The sequence below is a fragment of the Mus pahari genome, chromosome 20 (assembly GCF_900095145.1).
Source record: "Mus pahari chromosome 20, PAHARI_EIJ_v1.1, whole genome shotgun sequence".
Lineage (NCBI taxonomy): Eukaryota > Metazoa > Chordata > Mammalia > Rodentia > Muridae > Mus > Mus pahari.
Genome location: NC_034609.1, coordinates 6,634,274 through 6,655,083, shown reverse-complemented (window position 1 = coordinate 6,655,083; position 20,810 = coordinate 6,634,274). Strand labels below are relative to the sequence as shown.

General features: G+C 37.7%; 1 protein-coding gene across 6 annotated transcripts in view; it reads right to left on the bottom strand.

The window, feature by feature from the left end:
• Inpp4b (inositol polyphosphate-4-phosphatase type II B) overlaps nt 1-20,810 on the bottom strand; it is a 751,408-nt gene that overhangs the window by 39,100 nt on the left and 691,498 nt on the right. For all 6 annotated transcript variants that reach the window (XM_021220100.1, XM_021220101.2, XM_029532468.1 and 3 more), the window contains 2 exons: nt 16,570-16,682; nt 14,044-14,198 (listed from right to left, as the gene is read on the bottom strand). In XM_021220100.1, the coding sequence (XP_021075759.1) occupies nt 14,044-14,198; nt 16,570-16,682 (268 nt within the window). The remainder of the gene's footprint in view (nt 1-14,043; nt 14,199-16,569; nt 16,683-20,810) is intronic.

Below are 20,810 nucleotides of genomic sequence, written 5' to 3'. Positions count from 1 at the left end.
CTGGGAAGAGAAGCCCCTTGATCTTGCAAACTTTATATGCCCCAGTACAGGGGAATACCAGGGCCAAGAAGTGGGAGTGGGTGGGTAGGGAAGCATGGCAGGGGGAGGGTATAGGGTACATTCAGGATAGCATTTGAAATATAACTGAAGTTAAATACGTAATAAAAAAATTGGAAAAAAAGAAAGTGAATTAAATGGTGGCAGAAATAGAATTCGGGAGCAGTGGTACATGCAGTTCCATCATGTAGGATTTATTATAATATCCTGCAACCTAGAAGCCACCTTCAAATATTTGAGAAGCAGGCAAGGGAGGAGACAGTGACTTAGCACCTGTTGATCTAGGTGCAGCGTGTGCCCTGATAGGAGAAGAAATGAAATGGCAGATTTCAGCTTCACATGATGAGAAGCTTAATTAAACACATAGCTATCCAGCCAGGGGAAGGATCACTACAGGGAGGGAGAGCCTCTGGTGGTTAGACGTGTGCAGGGAAAGGTCAGCTGACAACTTGTCAGAGATGTCATCTAAAAAATCCTTGCTTTTTGTTGGCAGGGTCACTAGGTAATAACCAAGGGCTCCTCCAAATGCTTTCATCATAAAATACCATTAACCCGAAAATACATAAATACAAAGAAATAGAAAGAGCTTGAAGGCTGACTGATAGGGGATGAATAATCAAGACATTAATAGGTTTTTCCTGCCACTAAAAGTACATAACAGTTCAGCAACTCAAGAAAGCAAAGAACAATGCAATCAGGAAATGTCTGTGCATCGATTTATAGGCTTTTTTCAACCTAGCTCACTTTAATAGACACATGAGTACTGGGAAATTTAAAAATCAGTATTAAATTTAGTTACTGAAAGGGCCTTATAAGAACAAATCATTCTCTAAGCACAGCCACAATGACTAGGTAATGTGAATAGATTCATAGACACAATCAAGTTAGGTCTAAGCAAAAGAATAGTCAAGTAATTTTATGTAAGCATTTTATTTTGTATTTATATAATCTAGTATAGATTATTATTTATGTGAACTAGCATATACGTATGTGGTGTCTGTGTGTGTTTCTGTATAATATCTATAACTTTGGTCTCCAGATCAAGCTAAAGAGTGACATTTAAAAAGTGCATTCCAATTCATTTTTTCAATTTTAGTTACTATATTTGGAATATGTCTTTCAGTGTATCCAAAAGTAAGCAACTTTATATCATTTGCTAGAACACAAAGCTATAAACTTACCCTTGTTACTCCATATAAATGTTCACTGCTCTTCACAGAAGCATGCCTTCATAGAGTGGAAACAGATCAAATAAATGGAAACAGCCACATTCCACTCAATAGGCCCACCCACCCTCATTAAGCACACTCCATCAAATTCCACAGAAATTTAACCCGTTCACTTAGATTCAACACTGAATCTCCAGCAGAAAAATCCTCAAGGTTAGTGCAAAGAATAATGCATACACTCAAAATAATAATTGTGCTTTATACTATTGTGAAGTTTAGGAAAGACCTTATAATATTGACTTAATAGGAAAAATATTAATAGATTTCACATGTTCATGACGAAAATGGAAAAGAGATTTGCATTTGTTGAAGTTTTTGCGTAAGATTTTTTTTTTTGACATACTGATATAGAACCAATGGTCCCCTAACTATAGGGCATGAACCTTATTTTATATTTGAGAAGATGCCCTGTTTTATTAGCCTTGTTTCTTCAGAGGTATGCCCAAATTATCAAATGCCGAGACTTTTCTGCAGGAGGAAATTTGCATCTGTGGTGTCACACCTCTCCTTATTATGGAACATTTTACTTTAGACACTGGGTATATTTTTAGTCCAGAAGGGCAGCATAGCAGCTAGCTTCTGGGGAAAGGTGTGGGCATCACAGCATCCATGTGGCCCAGAGCATCTCAGCCTTACGAGGGAGAAAGAGCTCTCAGCTAGGTCTACCATGTCAAAAACTGACTAAAGAACGCTTGTGCTTCCTTTACTAACTGCGCACACAGCTCTAGAGTATCCTAAAGTTCTTTTAATTATATATCTTTTCCATTGTTTTGATAAATTAGTTAAATAAAAATGTGGTGATTCCTTGCCAAATCTTAAGTAAATTAACAGAGTTCAAAAACAGCTGGAAATACATTAATAGTATTTAAAGTATTTTTGAGATTAATGTAATTGCAATGTTTGCCTTTTCTTTTTCTCCAAACCCTCCCATGTATCAGTCTTACCTATCTTGCTAAACACTTAACTGGAGCTAGGAATATCCAACAGGTGACAACGAACTTTCAAATTGAGGTTAAATTTAGAAGAACAAGATACACTTTTGCCAAACCCTTTTATGTTAACATCCCAAGATTATTAAAGTTCCTAAAATGGAATATTCTCCACTTTCATCTTAGCACCCATTACAAGGTTATTAATGTAACCCCGTTCATTGCTATTCAAGGTTTATAGAAAAGTGTAGCAAAATCACCATGTTCACATTTATCATAAAACTATATAGGGCAGATTGCAAAGAGCCATGACATTCCTTTACCTTGCCCTAAATAGAAAGAAATACAGTGCCCATTTTCCATTATGATTTGAAACCATAACCTCGGCAGCATGAAATTTTAATTTATGAAAGAAAGAGCCTTAAGCACTGAATCTGAGCAGGTTACAACTGGTTATATGAATATCAAAATTGCATGATTTTCTAAAAATAGGTGCATTTAACTTCTTCCCCACAAAAGTTCTGTTTTTTAGAACTGAGTTCTAATGAAACATTATGCTTCTAGATCATGAGTGCAGGCTTCAAAACTACAGAGTTATTGCAAGGCAAAGTTACATGGGCCTGGGTCATTTCTATTTCCAGCACATCTCATTTGTATTCATTATTAAGCTTATAAAAATAGTCTTAATTCCCTGTTCTGGAACTGCACAGTTTATCTCCAAACTTGTAGTTACTAATAGACTTGTTAAAACTGTATGACTTTAGCAAACCATTGAGGGCAAAACACTCACCCATTCAAAACAGTCGGAGCTTGGGTTCTAGAAAACCACCCCAAAGCAAGATGTTCTGTCGTAAAGATGCACTTACTGATAGAGGATCACATGTCAGTTAAATTTACAATCATGAAATGCTTAATAAAATATATTGTTACCCTGTGCATCATATGTACTTCGCTATAAGATAATGTTTGTTCTTGAGATTGACTAAAGATTTTTCCATGAAGCCACCCATTTCAACAACGAGAAAAACAGTTCAACTCTACAGAGTGGAGTGGAGTTACTTTATCTTTTCCTGTACAAACTAGTTAGTGTCTTGAAGTTCTCATAGACCTCGATCTCTTGACCTAGTCTCTTGGATAAAAATACTTACAGAATCAAATAAAATCTCATGTTATAAGCATTCCAATAGTTTGTGTTGCAAAATTAAGTGTTAGAGACTGAACAAAAGATGGTATAAATGGACTTCCTCACTCAAGAGCAAAGGTGCCATCCAAGTGATTGGCAGACTCTCTGGAGTGTAAGAGTGACTTTCTCTCTAAAATAGCACAGAGTATGCATAATTTTGAAAACACACTCAGTTAAATGTAAGAGACTAGATTTGCTTAAAATTTAGAAGCGTTGCCTTAGGAATACTCAGCGTTGGTTGGAAAGAAAGGGGTTAGCGCATGTTACTTCTTTATTATCATTTAAGTACTTGTAGTCTGTCTAATATTTGAAACTTCTGCCAATTTAAATGAATATAACAAACTCAACCAGCTATAAAGATGAAACATTGGAAACAAAGGGTAAATGGGAGGGTTGTATCATAAAATAGAGCCATGAATGAGGTTGACGTATTCAAAATGAAAACAAATTTATATAAATGCCTTGCAAAGCTGGTCTAGAGCTATTGACTAATCCATACAAGAGGGAAACCACTACATGTATACAAACACACACACACACACACACACACACACACATACACACACACAAACACACCACATCTTTGTGTTATGGAGGATGATAGACATAGCATGTGCCAATCATTGTATCAGAAATAGTCTGAGAATTACTCAAAGAATGATCAGTAAGACAGAACTTGAGAGGTTGAGAAAGATCAGTCAATGTGATATAAATATATTATACTAGAAGGAAGTAGCTTTTTAAAAAGACACACAGTGTATGACTTTTTATGATTATATATATATCCATAGCAGGCTGGATTAGTGGTTCACTATAGATATTAGAAAGACATTGGAGATGCACTGCCGATAGCTTTGTGATTTGCTTTGTGTGCTAGTGAGTAAATCCAAACCAAAATTATTTTTTAATGGGTTTACAGGCCTGTGAATATAACCCAAGAACTCTCTCTCTCTGTCTCTCTGTCTCTCTGACTCTCTGCCTCTCTCTGTCTCTGTCTCTCTATCTTTCTTTCTCTCTCTCTCTCTCTCTCTCTCTCTCTCTCTCTCACACACACACACACACACACACACACACACACAAATAATACACAGATAAATTCAAATGCCTTTTCCTAAAAAGGTGTTATAAATAAATAAATAACTTAAGAGCCCATTCTTTTAATTTCCTCAGTATATTTGAAATGCATGCATCACCTCATCTACAGCTTTATTATTAACACTTCTTTGGGGAGCCAATCTGACAGAGCTGCAGCAACAAGAAAACAAAAACATCATCAACAACAACAACAGCAGATAGAGACCATTACTCCACAGCACTAGTGACAGCCACAGCAGTCTTTTCTGTTTCCTGATGCTCGCTGTAACAAGGACTATGTTAAGTGCTTCAGAGCTGTTTATTTTATTATGTGTTCATGAGGATGCTGGATGCTGATATGAGGAAGCTGTGAAGGTACCACATTAAACAGTTCAACTTTATCATATGCTTACCAGTCCCTGTGTGTGTGCATTCACATGTGCTTGCATGCATGCATGCCTGTGTGTGCTCATGTGTGTGCTCATGTGTGTGTGTGTGTGTGTGTGTGCGTGTGCGTGTGTTTCTCTTTACAAATAAGTGTCTAAGAGCCTTTAGAATTAGAATCCCCTCCTTTGGAGTTGGGAAGTCTGGGTAATTTAACTGCAAACATCGCCCTTCCCCTCTTTGTTCTGTGCTTACTTTATGTGCCGTATTGAAGCCCACTGTTCCCTGCAGTACTAGCTTCATTTTGAGTGTCTGCACTTTGAGCAGTGATCCCCAGCAAACAATGCTGCAGTGCTGAAGGAATGACAAGTGATTTGTTACAGCTAACAAACTAACAATTTTGCAAATGATATGCTTTACAAATTATATTCTTGATTCCCTATAATGATGTCATCCTTGCTCATGTGAATTCAGAATACTCACTGAATGTCATAGAATGGGGTATAATTGTGCATAATTACAGGGGGCTTCCGGCCATGATCCTGTGGGCACAAATATATTAAACTAGACGTCTGAACATCTCTAGCAACTGTGATCTATTCTGGATCAAAGCTTACAGCCTTTTGGCTTATGAAAACTTCAAGTATGTTCCATTAGACTAGAAACTGGAGTAGCTCAAACAGCATCCAAGTTAGAGGGAGGACTGGAACTTTTTATGATGATTGAAGGGACTCTGGTAGAAGGCAAGAGTTCTTAGGTGATGCACTCATAATACATTATTTGAATTGTCCTGTATTTTTTTTCTATGTGTGGAAATAGGAATACATCACACCAAGTATGCACAGTCATGAAAATCTTCATCTAGGGAAGGGTTCAGGAATTGCATATAGAAAAAAACTCACTATGAAGTTATAATTTTATGACTCCATTGGTCGTTTGCTTGTCTACCATGTAGAAAGCTCTGGATTTGTCCCTAGTACTATATACCATAGTTATGATAGTGCATGCTGGTAACTCCACACTTTGGAAATGGAAGCAAAAAGATCAAAAATGTAAAGTTGTTCTTGAATATAATGGGTTCCAGTTCTTCCTGGGATAGGAGAAACTGCCTCATCAAACACAAAAACTCCATTAAGTTAGATAGCTCAGTGGCATCTGAGAATTATTTATTGTATCCTTTTGCCTCAATCTCCCTGGGCATGCAGGACTTCCTTGTGTTGTCCATAACTGCTTTACTACAGATCTTTTATCCTAAAGCTGCCTGTATCTTTTCTTCTTTTGTAGAAGAACAAATGTTTTCTATGACACATTTCTGCTACATCTCATTTTCCAAGTGCAGAGACATCAGTCATTTGCCTAATCTCCCTTGATTTCATGTGTATCTCTACTGAAACTTTCCTTTTCTTCTCTAAGTTACAGATCCGTTCCTCCCACCCCCTAGGGTTATAAAAATGCCCCCAGTCTGTCACAAGCTCCTGTCAAAACACCCAGTATTTCTCTCTCTAAACACAAGGGACCCTCTTGTCCTATCCCACTACATGTTCATGTTTTAAAAAGTGAAAGCAATAAAAAAATACATTGACAACAACAACTACCACTGCCACTCCACTCTCTTAGAACCCGACATAAACACCAAAGGCAGAGGTTGATAAATGCTGAAATCAATCTTACCCTGTAGTTATCCACAAACTCCCCATACATAAAATATTAGGAACAAGAAACTAGAATTGGACATTTGCATGGATAATCAACATTTAGGCAGACTGTTATCTCACATACATTATCGTATATGTATAAATTAAAATATTGCTTTTCACTCTAAACTTTTAAAGTCACTGTGTTTGGAAATGTGGAGAGATGAAAACATGTATATAATTATTTTATATACTGTAAATTAGTGTTGATATTTTAGACAGTGACTTTGTAGGATCTGGTAAAGCTGTGTGATGAGAGAAGATCCAAGCAGAGTCAGCATAACAGAGGCATCATGGGTACTGTAAGCAGCAAGGGCATAGGTGTCAGGCTGCCAAACCCCTCGGGCCTGTAAGAGGACACCATGTACCCAGTATAACAGTCATGATGCTACCAGATGTGATGTGTGTCCACCTGGCTTGTGCTCTCCCTTTGGTTTGATTTCTTCTCTTACTTTTTTTTAATTCATCATTTTTGTTCCACTGTATGTTGAAATATGGAATTTCTTTAGGATTTTTATAGGAATTTATAGCCAAGTGTTTGCCCTGAACATTACAGAAGCATTTGTGTAAGGAAGAACTGAGAAGTCTATGGGGATTCATGCAGATGTTATAAAGATGTTTGTATTGAGATAAACAGCATTCTTCAGTGGTCAAGAATGGGATGCTGTAACTTGGGTCCAGAATGGCCTCCACTGCTCTTTTTATTAAAGGTGTGCTGCCAATCTGTTGAGCTACAGGAAGGATTGACTTAGCAGAAGTAGGTTATGTTATTGTGTATCTGTCTATGAAGAAGATAATGAGGATGGTTCCTTTCTATCTCTCTCATTTGTTCCAAGTCACCGTGCCATGAGCTTCCACCTCTATCACATGCTCAAGTCAAGATGTATTGCCCAAGCAGGACCAAAGCAATGGAGCTACTTGATAATGGACTGGAGCTTCTGAGAGCACACACCAGATCCTCATGCTATACATCACTAACAGTCATCCCTCTGAGAGTATTCCTGTTGCTGGAAACAGATATAGTCAGAGATAATACAGAAATGCACCACTGAAATTCTTGAGGGAGGTAGCAGCAGTAATAGAAAATGTATCCCTGCCTACATTATACTCTACTGACTTATTCTATAAACAATCTACAATTATCTGCTAGCTTCAGGAACTTTTGTGTTCAGGGCTCACAAATCTCCTGAATTCTGAAGTAAAAAATATCTAGAAATTCATTAAACTGGTCTGACCAATAAAAGTAAAGAAAAATAAACCAACATGTGAAAAACACAGAGGGGACATACCTACTTAAATAATAGATGAACTACTTATTCTTCCTCAGAAGTCTCCCTACAAAGACATAAGGCATCCCAAATATAATGTTATGGACTCAGAGGTTCAAGGTTTACTTATAACAAAGCAAAGCATTTTGGAAATCATATCCTGTGCCACACCCACTCCAGTGGAATCTGTGTGACAGGTCCAAAATCTTGGATGCAATTCTGAGGCAAAAAGTTTCATGAAAACTTAAGTCTCTTGGAATCTTGGCATCCCGTAGCATGAATACTCCAAACTTGTCCCTACATCAGTCCGTGAATGGATCTGTGTGCTTTCCTTCAATATTGTTTGATTATAAGTGCCTCCAAGGAATGATTTGACATATAGCTAAGTTAGATTAGCCTCTACCAGTGTTCCAATATCCTAGGAAATCGTTGAGCCTATCTTGGGGTTTAAATTTAGTAAGAATGCTACTCATTCAGACAAAATGCCTCCAGTATGGATAGTGAAAGAAAACAGGCATTACAACTTACTAGAAAAGAGCTAGAAATCTCAGGGCTAGTTCTACAAAGTAAACTTAGAATAACAGCCAAGTTACTCCCATGTAGAGGAATTTACAATGGCCTAGGAAGAAGGAAGGTTGTGGTCCAAGAAGGAACTAGAGTAAATACTTAGAATAGCAGCTGAGTCACTCCCATATACAGGAATTTACAATGGCCTAGGGAGAAGGTAAATTATACAATAGACTAGAATTGGAACTATGGAAAGCGCATAAAGCCCTTGCCCCAGGCTTCTAAGAATAAGCTGACCTTAGGTGGGGCTGTTTTTTATCCCAGTTGTAAACACTGATAAACACTGCCTGGTTCCTGTAGCTTTTATGTATGCATTTCTCTGTTTTGTATAAAGAGTCATTTTGCATCTGTTAACCTCAATGTACCTTGGATGACCTTAATGTATCACTTAACTTCCTTGTTTTCTTCTGTAATATAAATCTGATGCTTGCTTTGAGAAATTACACTCAGATCCAACACTCTCTGGTATCTGTTTGTCACCCCACTGACTCCTTGCCCACCTGAGTACCAGAACCCTGATTCTCCTACGAGTTGAGGGACTGACTGAGTCCATTCTGCGGCAATCCTGTCTCTCCCCATATTAAAGTTCTGATGCAACGTGCTGGGAATGAGGCATTCCACAAGATAATAAAGATGTAGTATCATGGGAAATGGCTCAATCATTAAAGCGCCTGCCTGTGGTAGAACCATGAAGATCTGAGTTATAAGTCCATCATGTACAAAATACCAGGCATGGTGGTATGCATATGTAGCCTGAGCACTAGAAGGTCAGGGGACTGAGATAGGTAAATTACTCATGTGTCCTGGCCATCCAGGCTAGCTGGTCAGTGGGCTTCAGGTTCAGTCACTGTCTCCAAAGATAATATGGAGAGTCATTTAAAAAAGACAACTGACATAGACCACTGGCTTCTACATGTACCTGGGCACATAGGCATGTGCACCTGTATGCATTTGCACACAAGTGCATGCACAAAACACACACACACACACACACACACACAAACACACCTTACATAAAATCGGGCTACTAAGCCTTTCTTTTTTTACTAAAAAGCATAATAACTTCTTTTACTAAAAAGCATTATACTGTGCCTAAAAGGTAATAAACTGATTACATGCCTAAATTTACACTCATCTGTCTTATTAACGGTTTCTCAACTATGATTTCAAGGGCTATGGTAGAACGACAAAGGACAGGCAACTGAAAAATATGCTGTTCTATGTTATTTATACTATTTACACACATAAACTATTAGGTCTTATTTAGAGAAAGTATTATCCAAGGGCATTTTGTTTTAATTCACTCAGTAATAGCCATTAGATGTGCACACACGTTAGGTTAAACAACTTTAAAATCAGTCAAATTTATTGAGTTTTTAAAGATTGGATCTGTGTAACTATTAATTAAATGTAAGCTTGGGTTTCTGAAAAAAAATACACTAAGATGATGGAGCTTTTAGCTCTCAATGGAAAGTCCAAAATTGAAAACAAAGCTGTCCTTCCTGTAGCCTTTATAAAAAAGAGAGAAAGAAAGAAAGAAAGAAAGAAAGAAAGAAAGAAAGAAAGAAAGAAAGAAAGAAAACAAAAACAAAAACAAAAACAAAACCTCAAACTACTAATCAATAAACAACCTTCCAATCACACATCTTGTAAAACTGTGTTTTTGATGAGGAAGATTTTTGCTGTACAAATGTATTCCACAACTTAAGAAAATAATAGAAATGGATTGCTTAAGTAAGTAGATCTACATCAGACTGGTTTAAATGAAGCAGACTTTGAATGGTTCTCACTCCTGGCTGCAACCCAGTGGCCAGCCTTCTGGGACTCCTGCCTTTTGCTGATTTATTTGTTTATTTGATTTATGTAGGTTCTGATGGGTATGGGGAGTGAGGGTTAACAATAATTACTCTGTAAAGCACAGACATCTCTAAGAAATCCTGACTAAGACTCAATCAGGTTTCCTGCTAGCCTTCTCATATGAAGAGATGGTCTGAAATTCACCATTTTAATCAAACACATCATCATGCCATGAGCACAGCACTAAGGATAATGCAGACAGACCTCAGCTGTGACAGAATCGAGTCTCAAGAATCCTACTGTGAGTTGACAGTGCAATAAGCTGTCTGTGTGTTTAATCAGCCTGGACTCATGGCATTGTATTGTAGTGGCACAGTACCAAATGGCATTGTGTCCCTTTTGTACCTGTGTGATTGACTGGGAGTTGCAGGTCACTGCTGCCATCAATGTCATGAGAGAATAACCCATGATAGCTTTGACAGAATTTTAGAAAAGCCATCAAAATAGCTAAAAATTTAAAATGCAGGAGAAAAAAACAGCAAAAAATTAAAACACTGGGACCAAGTAGATGGATCAGGGAAAAAGGTGCTCCTGCTTATCCTAAGACGTAAATTTGATTTTTGGACCACACACAGTAGGAGATACCCTCCTCTAATAAGTTTTCTTCTGACCTCCATAAACATACCAAGACACCACACATACACACACACACACACACACACACACACACACACACTCAAATTAACTGAAAGCTTAAAATATTATTAAATCCTATCTTATAGCCTAGAATACTGGTAAAGTTCTTAACTAACTTAAATGTCTACACCTGTTGCAATCTCTCACTTATCAGCCATAAAGACTTAAAGGTAAGTAATTTTACAACTGTCTGAAGGTATTTGATAATCATTTAAAGGTCAATGTCTAGGGAGTAGAACTTCACAGACCATAGGGTAGAGGTTAGCAAACAGCTTTATCACCATGAATAAAAAGCTGGGCTTTTTTTTTTTTTTTCTTTTGGTTTTTCGAGACAGGGTTTCTCTGTGTAGCTCTGGCTGTCCTGGAACTCACTCTGTAGACCAGGATGGCCTCGAACTCAGAAATCTGCCTGGGCCATTTTAATGGTCAAAAATTAGCACTTCAAAATTCTGCTAATCAAGTCTACCAGGTGGAGCCGTTCTTGTTCCTGTGAACCTTCTGTCTGTGTGGGAAGAAGAGATGTTCTCTGGGGTGTCCTGGTGCTCTTCTGCCTGCTTGCCCCACACTATTGGAGAAGTGAAGGAATATGAATTCTATCATTACAGTTGACTCTTCATGGCTCATAAAATGGGCACAAAGCACTCTGGTTTTGCACACAACCTTGAAGTTCCAAAAGCACATAACTTTTTTTTTTTTACATGACTTCTATTTTAACTTCAGGTATTTAAATACATAATAAAATAATTTCAGTTCATATCACTTGGTACAGAGAATGAATGTGATTGTGGATCCATAACAGCTAGCTCTAACACTCCCCAAGTGTTCAATGTCACTCTGAACATCAGGTCTATTGTCTCATAGGAACAAATTTCAAGATTACTTTTTGGGAACAAAGCCCATGATTCTTTGTGAGGATATATAATAATACATATAAATATCAACAATGTTCACAGGGAACCTTCCCAGGATTCTTATGTCACAGTGCATTTCCATAATTAGCATAGCTTTTGTAAACACATATATGTACCTTTTTAAAGGCTAGTTATTTTAAATGTGTAAAACACATAGGATTTAATATAAAGTACTAGATTATAACCTAAATACCAACATATTCACAAATATATAGTTTTTACAAAGGCTATACATAGGTTTTATTTAAGCTGTGAGATCAGAGTATCAAAATGATAACATTTAGTTTTCACTTAATGAATGTAGCTTCCGTTGTTGTCACTTTGAATTCATGGCATTCCCAGGGAGAGACTTCTATCCCCAGAAGTGTTTTCACACAAGGACATTGAGGCATCAGGAGATTGATTAACTTAACTTGTCCAAGGCACAAACAGGCAGTGAGATGGACTGTCCCTGAGTGGTGTATGGTGAAGCCTGGATTCAAACTTAGACCATCTGGCTCCAAGCCCTGAGCTCTTGTCTCCTCTGCTGTACTCATAGAGTGTATACTCCCAATGAGCTTGTCTTACAAAGACATATAAGCAAAGAAGGAAATACAGACAGTTATATGTTTCTCTCTCTCTCTTTTTTTGAATCAACATGCCTTACTGTTTTTGAAATATGTACACACCTATACTCATTTCTAAAGAAACCCTCATGTTCTAAAATAACCAGTTAATTTACATAAAACTAAAGAATAAATTTTATTGATTTGAAAGTTAGCTTAAAACATTACCTGAATAAGAGAGACATGGAATCTAAAAATATATAATTGGATTTAGATAAATCTCTAGTATTTTATGTTTCCTTTCTTTGTTTTAATGTTTCTTTTTTTATTATTATTTTCTTTATTTACATTTCAAATGCTATCCGAAAGTTCCCCATACCCTCCGCCTGCCCCTGCTCCCCTACCCACCCACTCCCACTTTCTGGCCCTTCCAAATCACAAACTTCCATACATGCCAAATTATGTGCAAATAAGTTTCATATATAATAGCAATTATGAGCAAACCTATGCAATGCACAGTCTTATGGTTCAGCATACATCATTGTGTGTACCTGTTTGAAGAATTTGCTTTCTAATTCAGGGGTTCTAATGTTCTTCCAATGTTAAACAAATAGATGACAGTTTCACCTTCCAGATAGCTGATGAGTCATGCTATCTATCCTGTGCTGCCCTGGCCCGCTTACTGTGTGCTTACTCTGCTAAGCATCCCAAGTGACATCTACATTCTATCTCTGCACATCAGATTTTATCCCCACATTCAGTATTTTCCCATTAGTACTGAACGATTATTTTTGAAAGAAATTTATAGCAATGAAACATATTTCATATGGCTGAGATGTTCATGGCAGGCTTCTAAATCCTTCTCAAATGGATATTAAAACTGAAGACAGAAATCTACTGGACAATGATAACACAAGGAGACATGAAGAGATATAAAACAGAAGACATAAGGAGCCTCTTGCTAGTGGAAAGCATGGCATTGCAGCAATGCAGGCATGCATCTGCTACAGGCATGCATCCGTGTCTCCACTGGGAGACTGAGAACAGAAGATGAAAGCCCAGCACATGGTAAGACAGACAAGGAGCAGCTCTCAGTGGAGCCTAGAAACCTCTTCTATGCTGATCTCTACTGTGTCCCTTTTATAGTAACATGTGGTTTTGATGATAGACACTTTAAACGAGACACCTTCTCTCCATTATGGCTTCCTTCTAGTTCCGATTCAGTTACTGTAGCAATTAATCAAGACATGACTCAGGGCATAGCATTTTAAATGTTAGCAAAGCTGTAACATCCGCTCTCTAAATTATCTGCCCTTACAACAGGGAATGTCACCAATGCAAAGGCCCTGCCTGCCATGGGTAGATCTCTTAGTTAAAGTCTGGAGAGATTTTGTTTGTCTGCTGACCTAATTTTATTTTGTATATATTCAAACATGTAAAGAAAATGTACTCCTTAAGGGGTCCCTTAGCTGTGTAGAGCCCTTTAACTCAGGATGAAGAACTAATAGTGTATGCCTTCCATGTATAGTACTGAGTGTATACATGGTTGTATTTCCTTTATTGTTACAAACGAATAGGGAGAATGTTTCAGATTTAATATGTGGAAATACAATGAATCATCAAGTGTTTAGCCTTCTAGTGAGATATGTGTTTTAAAAATTAGCAAAGAGTGATAGTCACATAAAAACAATTTAAGATATGTACGATACCTTCTCATGCAATCTAAAGCTCTGTTGAAAAAGTCTTCGTGCAGTTGATGCTCATCTCTCAGGATGGAGCACTGTTCCAGTGTTACCGACATCGATGTCCTGTCTTTGGCACTTTTACAGCAGGTAAAACGAATACCATTGAGTTTCCGACAAATCTGCAAGACCCAAATGAAAATGTTTAAAACAGACAAGAGTCTCCAGCTCAGGATTGTCCATTTTCTCACTGCCCTATGCTTAGCATGCTTAGCATGTAGATATCTCTGTTCCCTTTTCTTAGGCATGATGGCTTTCAGAGATGAGAAACCAATAATCAACTGCAGCATCAGCAATGTTAATCAATGTGCATTTAAGATAAATTTAATGTGACACAATAACCATCTGCTTTATTATCTGTAATCAACGAGGCCTTAAAAGTGCCTGCTCAGAGAGGAAACATAAAATAGTTTTTATTGTGAATTTTTCACTGTATTTTAATTGTGGTTCTGGTACTTAAATTAAGATTTATATATCCCTATTAATTCAGATTTTCATTCTCTTCTATTTCCAATAAAAGTGACGACAGAAAAATGAGACTATGGTTTTATTGTAGAATCTCTTTTTCCTTAGAAAAAATTTAGTTCTTTTAAATAAATACTATTTCCATTTTTAAAGCTGACTATATCCACAGTCATAAAATAGACCTCCACGGACACTTTTGAGATATAATTTTTAAAATAATTAATATTCTTTAAAATGCAGTGTTACTTTCACAGGTGCCTCTTCTTCAGATATTCGGTCCTCTGCACTTAAAGTCAAATGGGGGTAGAATGTTTCTCCATAGTTCACAGGAGAATCTTGATTTTTAAGATACAAGCTTGATTGTGTATACTCAGATTACATCTGGTTTCTTAAATTTTCCCATTTTATTATTTAAATTAAATCAAGGATAACATCAAACAACTTTGGTACTTAATTAGACTGTAAAACATTGACAAAGGCAGCAGTTCAGTAGGCACATATAAAGAGAGGAAATGGGCAAACAGAAGTAAAAGATTTTGGTAATATCAGAAGGATTCCAGTATTTCTTTAAGAGTATTATTAAGTTATTCTGTTTAGAAAGCTGATATGGAAACTAGCTTTCCACTTACAGCGGTGCTAGCGATTGTACAATCAACTGTGAGCTTAGTAACAACCCTATATGATTGATATGCGTATCAGAAAAACTTTTAGAAATATGCAGACTTGATGAGAAATGTTTATATATCCAAATGGGAAAATGCATATCCTAGGAGGAGATATTCACTCTGTTTCCTGTATCTATCACTGCTTTATCTTTTTAGATGATTTTGCCACATGTATCCAATGCCATATTCATATGGCCTCCAGATATTGGAGAGCCTTGCAAATGATCAGTCTTCCTGTATGCTACAATGATTGCAGCAAAACATGCAAACGTACATAAAGCTTCCCATAATGAATTTTTGCGCGTTAATAACCAAAGTCGTCTCTGAAGACATCCAGAATTCTGAAAGTATTGTGGTGCAGATCATGGCAGTGTAAATGGCCCATCGGAAAGCAGAGATTCCTATTTCTGCTCACTTTGATGTTTTTTGCCAGCACACCAGGGAGGCATGACAGGGACTTTCCTCTGCCTTGTTCTTGGTTGATTATTACACATGGTTTCGTGATAAATTATCTCTTTCCCTCCTCCAGAAGACACTGTGTAACTTTGGGAGAGTAGGAATGCTGATGTAAATGCTTTTGATGGAGCATAAATAACATGTACTGCAAGGCTAATGAACCTGAACTCTGAATTGTAGGAGTGACATGGCCAAGGTGACAAGATGCTCATCCCGAGGTCTCCAGGGCACTTTTCCTTGTGACAGGATACTTTCCCAAAGAAAGTCCCTGGGACCTGAGATTTTAACAAAAGTTATAAATTTAATATGAACTCTGTTTCAAGTTGCCAGATAAGAACTTAAGAACACAGGCATGATTCTGTCCCTAATTCGTGTGAAAGTCTAGGCAGGGAAACGGGCAGATCTTTCTGCCTAAGGGTGCCATTAAGTGAGAGAGAACCATACGCAATTCAGCTCGTTACCCCCATGACGATCAATCAGTAATAAATTTTATGCCAACACCTAAGTTAACAAACACATTTACAAGCTCATTAACTGAACAATATGTCCATGAGCCTTAAGTCAAGAATCTGACAACAACACAATTGGAGTCCCATGGCTCTACAGTGGCAGTTCAAAATTCTGATTATTACAGAACATTGGCCATTGTCCATAGCATGTAACACCAAGAAAACCACAGACACTTCCTTTCACCTTGGAGTGTCAAGCAAACCCAAAGTTGGTAAGGGGGGTCAATAAGGAGTGTCTTCCCCCGTTGAGCTCATCTTTTTCTATCTCAGTTGATAAGATGACTAAGGAAGAGATGATGCTTGATTAAGTGAATAGCCTTAGACCCTGCGTGACGCGTCCCTGGCAATGCTTGCTGTTGATGCTATGCTGGGGGAAAATGATAGACAGGAGTGCTTACCGTTGCTGCCAGCCACATGATTTCTACATTCTTTCTTTTTTTGGATTGAATATTTTGGTGGAGATTGTCCAACAGTCCTTTTAAATCATTTTGTTCTTGAAAATGTGAAATATCTATAGGATTAAAAAGTAAAGGAGAGAACCAGGAGAGAGTCAGCATGATGTTTCCTATGGAGTTTTATTGAAACACTTCTGCAAATACAACTTTCAAAACAAGGAATGCCTTCTGGAGCGAAGGATATGTAAGGGAAATCTTAATAATCCCTTCAGTTTTACCCTTTATCTGAACACACACTTCAGTTCCCTCTAGTCTATGTAACTATGGTAATATTAAACTGCCCATGAAGCACTGTTACCAACAAGAAAAAAAACATTTCTCATGAAGATGCATGGCTTTTCTTTAGGCATTGTGTGCCAGAAATGTCTTGAACTATCATCTCTTTTTGCAACTAAGTAGCTAACCTGGATCAAGGCTATATATTAAGTTGGTCATCACACATGAGAGAAATCTGTAAGTTCAATTTATAAATATGAAGCCAGTTTCTAAACAGAAAGTTTCCCCAGTCTTGATGCTATTGACATTTTGGGTCAGATAAGATTCGTTTTTATTTGGGAGGGAGCTAATGACTATTGTGGGATTTATAACTGCTTCTGTGAAGTCTTCTGCTCAGATGCCAGAAGGAGTTTTTCCATTCTCACAGTGAAAACTGTATCTAGGCATTGCCAAATGTTTCCTACAGAAAAAGGAGGCATTGCCGTTCAGGAACACAGGTGTGACAGGGACGTAAGATAGCATAGGCGACAGTGAATGGCAGAGGAGAACTGAATTGGGAGCAGGAATGTGCTGCTGCTCAGATGTCTGCATACTAACAACCAAAACCTAGGTAGCCAACGGCCTACACTGCACACTGTACCCAAAGGCAACATGCAATTATGAGCCAGATGTTTCTGAGACTTGACAGGATATGATTCAATGAAGGGGGTAAAATGCTCCTAAAAAGAGTGCTGGATCCATAATGCAGTGGGAGCTCGCTATCTAAGGCAGGGAGAATTCCTGAGATCCTCGACTAAGGCTAATGAACAGAAGATATGTAAGAACTAAAGACCTTGTCCAGCTATCCAATTTCATGGAAGACACAAAACAGACATTCCCAGTTCCAGTCACAAAACTAACCCAGATTTGATGTAGCAGAGATGAGAATTTGCAATTTCTGAGCTTGTACCAGATGATTCATTAGCCAAAGAGCTTATGTGAGTAGTTCCTGACACCATTGCCAGAGAATAGAGGGGGACAACTCAGCGAAATTACAGCAATGCTTGTGCACAAAAACCTCACAAAAGCTGGGAAGAGACACCCTCACTAAAAATGATCACATGCCATCTCAGGTGTCATGATTACAGAATAAAATAGGTATTCTATATTTTTACACACACACACACACACACACACATGTGCGCGCACACGCACATGCACACACACACACACATCTTCAAGGTCCCAAAGATTCTTTTAAATATATATAACTAAAGTACATTGTACCCATTTTTAAAGCATAAAACATTATGCCTAATTTAATGCAATATAATAAATTCTGAAACTGCAATACTGAATGAACACAGGTAATTAATTAATGTTCTCTCTATTATATATTTTCAATCTTCTCACAAACAAAAAAAAATAGGAACTATGTAAAGTAATAGATGTATAGTTTGACTATGGTGGATATTTCATTATTTCTACATTAATCCACTAAATTTTCTTCCTTAAACGTACAGTCTTTAATTATTAAATATATTTTCATTACTAATTAATGCAACATCTCATGGAACTAACATATTATAGACACATACACACTTCTGCCCTGTAATGAAACTTTAGTGACGTAACATTTCATCCTATGGTATTTAGAGCACCCTGCTTATTCTGCCTATTTAAGATGTTCTAGTTGCAGCCCACCAAAAGTATACAACACTAACACAGAGAGCCAGTATAAAACCCTGCAAAGCACTGGCTTAGAGAAGCTTCATGGCACACTGTAATTTGGGTGTTGATTTTCCTTCAGAAACCACATAATAAGTGCATGATTCCCAGGGAGGGCTTGGGAAGAGTGACACCTTGAGGACTTGGGGCCCTGGGGCAGCAGCTTAGGGCACTAGTGTTGCTCTCATAGGAGACTTGGGGACTCTAGCTTTTTTTCTTTTTTTCTTTTGCTTCCTACCTGGGCTATAATGTAACTTTTCTCCACCATGTATTCCTGTCATGATGATCTGACTTGTCACAAACCTGAAGCAGCAGTGACATTGACTAATCAAAGTCCCCAGAATAGCCAAATTAAAACTTTTCTTTTGTGAATTTGTTACCTGAGTTATTTTGTTATAGCAAACTAGCATCACCTAGCATAAAGAGCAGCATATTTTTCCAAAAAAGGAAGTTTTAACTAGTCTCTGAGCTTCTAGGACCTTTAGAATTTGCCACCAAACCTTATTTGTACTTATACAGTTAGTGGGGTTTTACAAACAACTCTGGTATTTTTATAATAGACCAACAAAACATTCATATTTACTAAAATGATATTTTTCATTGTTGGCATAGGATTTTACACTCTGAACATTATAAAAGAAGTTTTAGAACATGTCAAAAGGCTGCAGACCAGCCATGAACCCATGAGATCTCAAAAACATGATATTCTAAGCAAGAAGAAAATAATGGGCACACCAATGGACACAACAAAGTTATTGGGGGAAACTCACTAGGCCCTTCCCCCTAGCAGAAGCGCTACAGGCAACCTCTGCTGAGAGATGGAGAATCTCTCTTGGGAACAACCCTGTTGCAGATTTTCCAATCTCAAGGGGTCAGATTTTAGAAAATATATGTGTGTGTATTAAGATATATGTGAGATTATAAAACAATGATATCAAGGTATTACTTTTCTCAAAGGAAGAAAAACTTACATGTTGAAAAGCCAGAGGAAGAGGTCGGAAAGGGTGCTTTTATTTTATCTGTGAATATTTCCCTTTTACAAAAGTCTTTATGCTGGGTTATTGACTCCCAGTAACTAATTCTTTCTTATTTGTAGTGATTTGTGTGTGTGTGTGTGTGTGTGTGTGTGTGTGTGTGTGTGTGTGTGTGAAACTATCATAAGCCTCTTGAAACAGCCGTAAATCCAGGAAAATGACTTTCAATGTCAGTTCCACCCCTGCTTGATATGTGGTCAGGGGTGAGTTATTTGGCCCTGTGCCCCTATCTCCTCAACTGTAAAATGAGTATAGCAACCCTGCTGTGCTTCATCAAGCTGAAGAGAACGCAATTAATAAAAGCTGTGGCAGAACAGCCTACATTATTCAATCCTGATTCAACAGTAAAAACAGAAGAAGGTATCTATTACTCTTGGGAAAGCCAGTTGCATTGGGAGATCCAGATATCCAGGGTCTATTCAGAATAGCAAACATATTCTCCACACACATATGGGCACAGATTCCATCCCATTCACAAACCAGTGGTCACTTGTCCACTGCTCCCCCACGGAACAGAACAGGCAAGGCAAAGAGTAGGATTGTGTACCTATCGCCCGTGACTCACCACGTGATGTGCCTTCAGCAGCACGTGTTCTAAACAGAACAGACCAGAATCAATGGCCGAGTGTTTGTATGTGAACAGGAATGGATGATGCTTCTCAATGGATTAACTCGCATGTAACCCTGTGGAACCTTGGGAACCACTTCATTATCTCACGGTCAGATAATACTGCACTGCTAGGGAACATGCTGCACTGGCTGATTTTAAGTCATGAGAAGACTAGCTGCATAATCATGTCAATACATAAAGGGAAACAGAAAGATAAAGTGGGGGCCAAGCTATCTCTTTTACACTGCTGAGACACTAAGTCAACCCTCTCTTGAAGCCTGCCTTCCCGTTGGAATTTTCAGGGACATTCATCAATAAATATCCTTTATTGTTCAAAATAGTTTGAGTCAGGGTTTCTGCCCCATTCCACCAAAGATATTTAGGTTAAAAATATGTATGTACACACACACACACACACACACACACACACACACTACATATATATATATATATATATATATATATATATATATATATATATATCAGCAACTTTAGTTTATAAATGTGTAGTGTTATTAGAGTATGGAAAAGACAAATAGAATTATTTATGAATAGCAGCCAAACAGCCGAACCTGAAATGATGTTTCTAAAACATTGTACCTTTATTCTTTGGCATG